The sequence below is a fragment of the Rattus norvegicus genome, chromosome 1 (assembly GCF_021556685.1).
Source record: "Rattus norvegicus strain SHRSP/BbbUtx chromosome 1, alternate assembly SHRSP_T2T, whole genome shotgun sequence".
Taxonomy (NCBI): Eukaryota; Metazoa; Chordata; class Mammalia; order Rodentia; family Muridae; genus Rattus; species Rattus norvegicus.
The window spans coordinates 106,163,593-106,172,682 of NC_141534.1; the positions used below are offsets into that span (position 1 = coordinate 106,163,593).

Genomic DNA, 9,090 nt, shown 5'->3' on the forward strand with positions numbered 1-9,090 from the left:
GAACATGCAGGAACACATACATTCCAGCCAGACCTTTCCACTTAGACTTTAGAGGAGAAAGGAAAGATGAGAGGTCTGTAAGGGGCCTGGTGGAAGATCTAAGTTCCTGTCCCCAATTCTTCCCCTATCCCAAGCAAAATGCAGTCTCCATGACAACCTGCTGGCCAGCCTGAGGAAGGGGGATTGCAAAGGGAACTTTCTACCTCGGCAGGCATGGGAGAGTGTGGGCTTTACAGGAGGCAGTGGGGTAGTAAGCACACAGGGCCACACAAGGCTTCCAAGCCACCATGCCAGCCAGCACAGGAGGGCAAAGGGCTCAAAAAGGACACACATCCCCATTCTGCTCCCTCCTCAGTGGACAGAGTCAGGGTCAAAGTCCAAAGATCATTCACTGCTCAGGCCTGGTAAAGGGGCCAGCAAGCACAGCAGATCCCCACAGCAGGATAAAGGCCATGGACGCTAGTATGGTCCCTCGAGTTCCTCACAAGGTGGGGGTGGTGGGCTATGGCCGCCTCGGTAAGAGCTAGCCTGGGGCCTCCTTCTATGCCCCTGTTCCTAAAGTTCTAGAAACATCTCTGCTCCCACATATCTTTCACCCCAGCCTGCCAGCCTAGCCTGCCTTCTGCCCACTCATTGGGCCTCCCTCCCTCCCTCCTTCTTCTCTCTGCCTCCCTCCCTCCCTCCCTTCTTTCCTCCTTCTCCCTCTCTCTCCCATTTCTGCCTTTCCTCTTGCTCTCATCTGTGTGCGTGCATGTGTGCGTGCGTGTGTGTGTGTGTGTGTGTGTGTGTGTGTGTGTGTGGTATTTGTCTTCTAGGTCTCTGTCTCTGTTTCTGTGTCTCTGTGTGTATGTGGTGGTGGGGGTGAATCTGTATCTCCCCAGCTCTCTAGGTTTCTATGTATTCTGTCTATGTGTCTGTCCATCTCTCCTCTCTGGGCTTCTGTGTATTCTGTATGTCTCTTTCTGGGTCTCTGTTCCCCCACTCCATCTCCCTGACTTGGGGAGTCTCTGTCCTTTTCTTGGGTCTCTCTAGCCCTCCCTTCTCTGCAGGACAGTCCCTTGTGTCCCGCCTTCTGGCTCAGGGATCAGAACTGGGCCTAGAACTTGTTTTTGTGTGGAACCGTGACCCTGGACGAATGGCAGGGAGTGTGCCCCCTGCCCTGCAGCTCGAAGACCTCACTACACTTGAGGAAAGGTCAGTGGCCCACAGAAGGAGCCTTCCCAAAGCTGCTTCTGCCTCTCTGTGTCATATAACTCTTTGACCCTTTCTGAGTCTCAGTGCACATACAAATAAACTAGAATGCACCCACCATCCCACGTCCCTTCCAAGTCAGGATGAGCACTGATGTTCCTGCAAACCCTGAGGAGCCTAGGAGACGGGAGACCTGATTCTTCTCCAGGCCCTCCCCCTCCATGTCTTTCTTCCCAGGCACCCTGACCTTGTGGTAGAAGTGGCCCATCCAAAAATAATCCATGAATCTGGGGTACAAATCCTCCGTCATGCAAACCTTCTGGTGAGCCTCCTCACCCCTCAGTGAGTCCCTCCCTGTGCTGGCTGCATCCCACCCTCCAGCAGTGATCTGGATCTTGGCCTTGTCCCAAGGTGGGATCCCCCTCAGCTCTCGCTGACCAGACCACAGAGCGGCAGCTCCTGGAGGCTTCAAACCACTGGGGCCACACGGTGTTTGTGGCCCGAGGGGCCCTGTGGGGTTGTGAAGACATCAGCAGATTGGATGCAGCCGGAGGCCTCCAGGTGAGAACCATCTGGGCTGCAACCAGAGGGAACATGTAGGAGTCTCTCTCACTCTTCTGACCCTGCCATTGCTTCCAGAGCCTTCGAGTCACCATGGCCACACATCCTGATGGCTTCCGGCTGGAGGGACCCCTGGCTGCCGCACATAGTAGTGGGCCCCGCACAGTGCTCTATGAGGGCCCTGTGCGTGGGCTCTGCCCCTTGGCCCCCCGAAACTCCAACACCATGGCAGCCGCTGCCCTGGCCGCTCCCAGTCTAGGCTTTGATCGTGTCATTGGGGTGCTTGTGGCTGACCTTAGGTGAGCAAAGGGAGTAGGTGGCATAGCTGTGTACACTCAGGATGAACTGACTGCTCTTCTCTGCTGACTGCAGCCTCACCGACATGCATGTGGTGGATGTGGAGCTGACAGGCCCCCCAGGGCCCACAGGCCGCAGCTTTGCCGTGCACACCCACAGAGAGAACCCAGCCCAGCCTGGCGCTGTCACTGGCTCCGCTACTGTTACAGCCTTCTGGCACAGCTTACTGGGTGCGGCCAGGCCCCTCCAACGGTCCCTTGGCGTTTGTGCTCTGCAGAACTCACGTGTTGGGTGTCCCACCCCAGTTTTCTGTCTTTGCCCATCCTTAGTTCTCACTCCCAGGCTTTATGAGCCTCTCTTTCCCCGCCCCGCTTTTTCTCAGCGTCTGGGTCCCCCTCTAGGTCTCTCTACCCACAAGGTACATCTCTGAGTATCCTCTTTGGGTTGTACCACATTACCATTTTCAAAACCCACGTTCACCATGGCCACCTGCATGTGTCTGTGTTGTCATCCTAGTTTTTCATTCTCCCCACAGGCTGCTGTCAGCTTCCCTCCAGACCTGGGATCCGCCTCTGCTGAGTTTCCTCCCCTACCCTTGCTGTCACCTTGACTACTATGGGTCCCAGTAAACATCAGAATTCTGCCCGCTGTTCTCTTTGGCCTCTTTGGTTCCTTGTCCCCACCTCCATGTCGTCACGCTTCGGCTACACACCGTGTATGACGCCATAGCAGCAGCGTGTGAGCTCATACACAAACCAGCCCCCTGAAAGCTATCGCGAGATCATTGGTTACTACATCTCCCAGGAACCTCTAGGCAGCAGTGGGTCCTGAGAGAGAACCAGAAAGGGCTGCGCCGTCCGATGGGAGTTGTAGTCCCATGTGGCAGAGCGGCCCCGGCGGACTTCCGGACTGAGCGTTCTATTTAGTCGCCCTACGGAGGCCTTCGGGAATCGCAGTCCGGCGCGCGCAAGTTGCCGGGAGCTGTAGTCCGTTCCGCCTGCTCAGTCAGCGTGGTACCACCCGAAAGCCGCCTAGGGAATGCGAAAGCGGCCGGTCCCAGGGAGCGGAAAGGCCGGCGGGGTGAGGGCCAGGCGGGCGCCGAGCAAAGTAGGGTGGGAGCGTGCCTGGTTGCCAGGTGACAGGAGGGGGAGTTCCTGTTGCTTAGTGACTGGGAGAGGGCCTTGTCAGGTGAAGGGAGGAGAGAACCCTGGTTATTGACAAGGGGAAGTCTTTCGTTGCTAGGCGACCAGAAGAGACCCTGTTACCCAGAGACGAGAAAGGAGGAGTCCTCCATTGCTAGGTGATCAGAAAACGGACCGGGTTACCAGGCGGGTGGGGTTGTTCTGTTGCTTGGGAACCAAAAAGGTATTGTTTCCTAGGGACAGAAGGGGCGATAGTCCGTTGCTAGGTGATGATGATCCAGACCCTTTTGCTTGGAGACATGTAGTGGGGGTGGGTCTCTATTGCCAGGACAGCAGATAGGAGTCTATACACCACCCACCCCAGGACTGGGCTCTAAAGGTGTCTCTGTGCTCTGGAGACAGCCTAGGAACAAGGCCTTGCGTCCTTTTAAGCTAGCAGCAGTGCCCACCTCAATGGCCATTGCATAGGGACACAGGAATCTAGAGACCCGGATGACCAAGATCCTAGGTGCCTAACACCTCCTTGTCCCACCCCTAGCAGGAGCTGAGGAGGGCATGTCTCAGGCGCCGGAAGCGAGACCAAGATCACCCTCAGTGTATCACGAGCGGCAGCGGCTAGAGCTGTGTGCCGTTCATGCTCTCAACAACGTCCTCCAAGAGCAGCTCTTTAGCCAGGAAGCTGCCGACGAAATCTGCAAGAGGTGACTGCCATTAGCCTGGCCCTGGAAGAGCAGAGCTCCAAGAGGCACGCCTATAGGGGGGCCAAGGGCTCAGATCCAGGAGCTGTTGCCTGCTCTTCCACCTGCTCTCCCACCTGCTGCTTCTCAAAACCTCAGCCCCAGCTTTGGCCTCAACCTCTCTTCTCTGAGCCTCTGTCACAACCTCCCAGCTGTCTGTTTTTCTCCTCCTACCCATCCTACACACAGCCCCCCAACTGCCTGCCCCCTCTTCTGCTTCTACCCCTCTTTGGCTCCCCAGCCCTCTTAGGGAGTAGCCCAGGGCCTTCAGGCTGAACTCCAAGGCCTTGGGTGCTCTGGTCTTTGTCTGCCTTTCTGCAGTTTCATCTAAACTGCTCTCCTAGGCCCCAACCAGGCTGTTCCCCTGTTACACAAGGCTTTTTTTTTTTTTTTCTTCTTGGTCATAGTTTTAGTCATCACTTTCTTTTTTTTTTTTTTTTTAAAGATTTTATTTATTGTATATGAGTACACTGTAGCTGCCTTCAGACACACCAGAATAGGGCATCAGATCTCATTACAGATGGTTGTGAGCCACCATGTGGTTGCTGGGATTTGAACTCAGGACCTCAGGAAGAGCAGTCGGTGCTCTTAACCACTGAGCCATCTCTCCAGCCCTAGTCATCACTTTCTTAAGAAACGTTCTTAAGAATCTCCCCATTCCAACCACTAGGCCACAGGGTACTTCTATGGGCACACAGACACCCCAGGCTGTAGTCCATGCCCACACCCAGAGGCAGACCTTATCCTCAAACTTTAGAAGATACTCATTTCCCCTGCACCAGCTCTTTGTCCAGGGGCATGCTGAACAGCTAGAGCTGAGGCAGATGTACTGAAAGGAGAAGCTGCAGACATGATTGGTTCCCTCCTGACACTGCTCACCGAGGGTCCAGACCTACAGAGGAACAGGGCCACAGAGCTGGGGAGAGCTAGAGGGAAGGCTTGGGCACAAGGGACAGCTGGAGACAGGTGGCTGCTAAGAGCTGGTACTGAGACTATGTAAGGCCTACTTGCCACTGGAGGAGGTGGGAGTGTGTCCTGGGACGATGGGGCACTAGGGAGGGCTCTGAGCAGGGTAGGGCAGGGTATTACCAAAAGAAAGAGGCTCTCTGTTTTCAGATATGGTGGTATGAGTGGCTCTGTCACCCAGGGACTCTGAGCACAGTCTGAAGGCTCCTCTCCCAGAAGAAATGACATCTGACACTGGTCTGGAGAGAGACCATGAGTGGGAAGGATGGAGGGGCAGGGACTTTGTCCAGGGTACTTGGGAGTCATAGAGAAGTGGAAGTAGGAAGGGGGCAGGGCAGCTCAGGGCTTCTGGAGGTCAGAGGTGGGCTGGAGGGAGAGACTAGAGGCTGGGAAGGGTTTCTGAGTTGGAAAAGATAAAAGCTTCAGCCAGTCCAAGAGTGCAGGGCTCGGGGGGTGGAGGAAGGACAGGATTCAAGGCCTGATAAGCTGTATGGGGGTTGAAGAGAGAAGCGTCAAAGGCTAGGCTATGGGCCTCTCCTATTATGTGGGAAGGTGGAGGCCTTTCCAGGATTTCAAACCTTGGCTCTGCCCCCTCACCCCCAGGCTAGCCCCAGATTCCCGGCTGAACCCCCATCGCAGTCTCTTGGGCACCGGCAACTATGATGTCAACGTGATCATGGCTGCCCTGCAGGGCCTGGGCCTGGCCGCTGTGTGGTGGGACAGGAGGAGGTAGGGCCTAGGCAGTGGGCTGCGCTGGCTCTGGGCGTGTGGGATGACACAGAGGGTGGCTTGAAGGTAGACAGGGGAGGGGTTTTGCCAGGGAGGCTATGACAGATGGGGTCTGACTGAATGGTGGGTTAAACTTATAAACTTGGTACCAGTCAAAAGGGTATCTAAATGAGCAACTCATGATTAAGGTGGGAAAGGCATACGTTAGGTCAAGAGCAGTGGAGCCAGCCTGGACTGCATGTGGAGATCCTGGCTCAAAGGGGCCAACAACAAAAAGTTGAGGAGCTGGGGCTGCATTGGCAGAAGGCCAACCCAGCAGATACGAGGTCAGGATTCCTACTCTATAACCTGCTGTAGTGCTGCACATCTGGGACACCTGAGACCCTGCCTAAACAAATGGAAGCTGGAGTTGACAGGTAGAGGGTAATAGGTCAGTGGGTGAATAGACAGTCAGTCATTCTGGGGAAGGAGGCAGGTTCCAAGTGCCTCTGTGACCCACAACCCAGACCTCAGTCTCTGGGGCCTCATGCTGTATCCCTCCCCTCCTCAGACCCCTGTCCCAGCTGGTCCTGCCCCAGGTACTAGGCCTGATCTTGAACCTACCCTCTCCTGTGTCGCTGGGGCTGCTGTCCCTGCCGCTGCGCCGGCGACACTGGGTGGCCCTGCGCCAGGTGGACGGCATCTACTATAATCTGGACTCAAAGCTACGGGCACCTGAAGCCCTGGGGGGCGAGGATGGTGTCAGGTGAGTGGTGAAGGCAGTGACAGGATGGGACAACACTGGAACTGCCCTGCAGGGAGATGGACCTGCCTGGGCTGCTGAGACCTCAGTCTTCCCACTTTCCCCTCAGAGCCTTCCTGGCAGCTGCCTTGGCTCAAGGCCTGTGCGAGGTGCTATTGGTGGTGACCAAGGAGGTGGAGGAGGCTGGCTGCTGGCTGCACACAAGCTGATGTACTGCCTGGGAAGGGTTGCCTGCTGCCGTTCCTGTGTCCAGTGCCTGAAAAGAACCTGTAACTTCAGGCCTCAGGAGGCCTGTCCTGCCCCAGTGTCCCCGCTCCCCTGACCACTGCTGCCTCAATAAATCTGCTCTTTTGTTATCCCTGCCTGGGCTCAGCTCCTGGGGTTGCTCTTGGTCACAGGCCCATGCCCATATGGACACAGAAACCAACATGTCGCCTCCCAAAATCAGAATGAAATAAGCTGAAGCAGGGACCACTCCACTTTAAGGTTTAGACCTTCAGTGAGAAGGCAGGCAGGACAGTAGTCCCCAAAGATGACCATGAGTCCAGCAGCCTCTGACCTGTCCCCTGACTTCCCGGGTGCAGAAGGAGCTGGGCAGCTGATAGGACTGGCTGTAATCGGCTCCCCTCAGGAACAAAGGTCCTGCATGTGGTGGGTCGCTGGGTGAAGTCATGGGGTCCTTAAAAGCAAAAGGAGGCCAGCCCAGCAGAGCCCATTCAGGATTTCTGACCTCCAGAGGAAGAGAGTCAGCAGTGAGGTATTTATCTATTGCTGTGACAGTGGCTTAGACACTCCCCACAGCAGCCACAGGACGCTGGCACAGTGGCTGTTATTTTCTCAGGGTGTGCCGGGCCCCCTGTGTAGGGCCATTCGGGCTCAGCCTCGAGGCAGGTGAGGGACAGACTAGGGTGGTTGGAGGGATATTCTCCTGAGGCACCAAGCCTACAAGTGGAGCAAGGAGGGATGTCTCTGTCACCGTCACCCAAGCCAAGGTCGAGAGCCTGCTAGACTTGAGGCCCCAAACTCAGAAGTCACCCAGGGTTCTGCAGCCCTTCTGTCATCACAGTTATTTGGGGACGTGTTGACAGACAGGTCTATATGGGGCAGAATGGAAAAGGGCTGGAGCCAGGAGGGCCCAGAGAAGAGCACCCTGAGCAAACGAGGTAATAGGACCAGAGTCACCCAGGGGAAGGAAACAGCCAGGATCTGGCCCTGAGCCCCAGGACCTGCAGGGAACAAGAGGAGAGACTGTCCTCAGCTGATGGGACAGGTCTGGGCAACAGAGACCCAGGAGACCCATTCAGGGATTACAGGGTGAGGGCAGCTTGGGGCATGACACCCCATCTTGGCTGAGATCTACCCTAGTAATTAGTTCATCTGAGGCACGCAGGTCACACCCTGACACCACGCTAGTAAAAGGAAGGGATTCAAGGTGCTGCCATCATGGGAAGGACATGCAGGGCAGCCAGAACATCCCGTCCGGGGACGGGACCTTTGCTGCCCTCTGGCCTTTGCCTTCTGCAGCCTTCTAGTTCTTCCCAGGGGCTCCTGTCTTCCTGTCTGTCTCCTGTGTGTCAGAGTCAACCCTTTCAATCTCCAACACTCATGTGTGTGTGTGTGTGTGTGTGTGTGTGTGTGTGTGTGTGTGTGTGTCCTCCACTCCCTTTTGAGACACAATCTCTCTGTACAGCCCAGGCTGATCTCAAACTTGGCCTGATCCTCTGGCTTCCACCACCCAAGCGCTAGAATTACAGATGTATTCCACAACACCCCACTCCCCCTTCTCTCTTTATGGCTCTCTGAAGACCCTCTGGGTCGCTGGGCCTCTTACCTTCTCTACGCCTCTATCTCCCTCCTTCCTGTCCACCCCTCACCCCTGCCCACCTGTTGCCTGTCTAGTCCCGGGTAGAGGACAACTGGCAGGGCTCCCTGAGTGTTTCTATTCTCGGCCTGAGTGGTGAGCCTGTGACAGCCCAGGTGCACCCTCCACTGTGACCAAATAAGGTCCTGAATGAGGAGCCTCTGGAGGGCCGGGTGCGGCCTTCACACTGGTTCGATGCCTATTTGCCCTTAGTGCAGACTTGGTGCCCCCAACTGACACCCCACTCCTGAGAGCCCTAGCATGCATGACAAGGCCTGTCCTGAAACTAGGGGTTCATGAGGCTTCCCTGCTGAGGGTATGGGCCTCCATGCTGACCCCCAGGGGCCTGGGGCACAGGCCATGAGAGGGGAGGTTGTGTCACGGCTGCCTGTGCAGCTGTTGCTGCTGGTGCTGACAGCTGAGGCTCGATTTAGCTGCAAGGCCAGGGTCTGGCCAGATAAGGTGTGGATAGAGACAGGGCCCGCCCCTATGGTGCCCCTTAAATTGCAGGGCTTTGGCTAGGGTTGGGGGTGCAGACACCATGGCCAGGTGAGAGGGTCCTGCTGTGCTGGGGCTCAAAAGGCGCCCAGTGTCTCTCCACCTGTCTGCTTGCCTCTCCTGACTGGGCTCCTGCCTTCCACACTCTCCATCCTCTCCTGTGCCACCTCACTCTGCCTGTTTCTTCATATCTATCTCTCTATCTCTCTCTCTCTCTCTATCTCTCTCTCTCTTTCTCTCTCTCTCTCTCCCTCTCTCCTTCTCTCTCTCTCCTTCTCTCTCTGTATCTCTCTGTGTCTCTCTTGTGTGCATCTGTCTCTGTGTGTCTCTCTCTGTCTCTCTGTGTCTTTGTGTCTTTGTCTGTGT

The 9,090-nt window shown here is 56.1% G+C and overlaps 2 protein-coding genes across 12 annotated transcripts; both read left to right on the top strand.

The window, feature by feature from the left end:
- The first annotated feature begins 356 nt into the window (after positions 1–356).
- Positions 357–2,694, top strand: Aspdh (aspartate dehydrogenase domain containing). 4 transcript variants are annotated; one of them, XM_087654592.1, is made up of 7 exons: positions 357–488; positions 1,050–1,194; positions 1,429–1,513; positions 1,603–1,752; positions 1,831–2,051; positions 2,125–2,279; positions 2,585–2,692. In XM_087654592.1, the coding sequence occupies exons 2-7, from the start codon at positions 1,136–1,138 to the stop codon at positions 2,626–2,628; spliced, it is 714 nt and encodes a 237-aa protein (XP_087510718.1). In that variant the 5' UTR covers positions 357–488; positions 1,050–1,135; the 3' UTR covers positions 2,629–2,692. The 4 variants fall into 4 exon arrangements, with proteins under 4 accessions (XP_087510718.1, XP_087510724.1, NP_001009643.2 ...); XM_087654598.1 differs by having other exon boundaries at positions 391–516; positions 1,033–1,194; NM_001009643.2 differs by having other exon boundaries at positions 433–516; positions 2,585–2,694.
- Positions 2,695–3,009: 315 nt separating this feature from the next.
- Positions 3,010–6,721, top strand: Josd2 (Josephin domain containing 2). 8 transcript variants are annotated; one of them, XM_087654606.1, is made up of 6 exons: positions 3,053–3,129; positions 3,292–3,349; positions 3,730–3,892; positions 5,498–5,623; positions 6,174–6,368; positions 6,475–6,721. In XM_087654606.1, the coding sequence occupies exons 1-6, from the start codon at positions 3,088–3,090 to the stop codon at positions 6,572–6,574; spliced, it is 684 nt and encodes a 227-aa protein (XP_087510732.1). In that variant the 5' UTR covers positions 3,053–3,087; the 3' UTR covers positions 6,575–6,721. The 8 variants fall into 8 exon arrangements, with proteins under 8 accessions (NP_001099726.2, XP_087510732.1, XP_087510761.1 ...); XM_087654635.1 differs by having other exon boundaries at positions 3,733–3,936; XM_087654608.1 differs by having other exon boundaries at positions 3,733–3,892.
- The last annotated feature ends 2,369 nt before the right edge of the window (positions 6,722–9,090 follow it).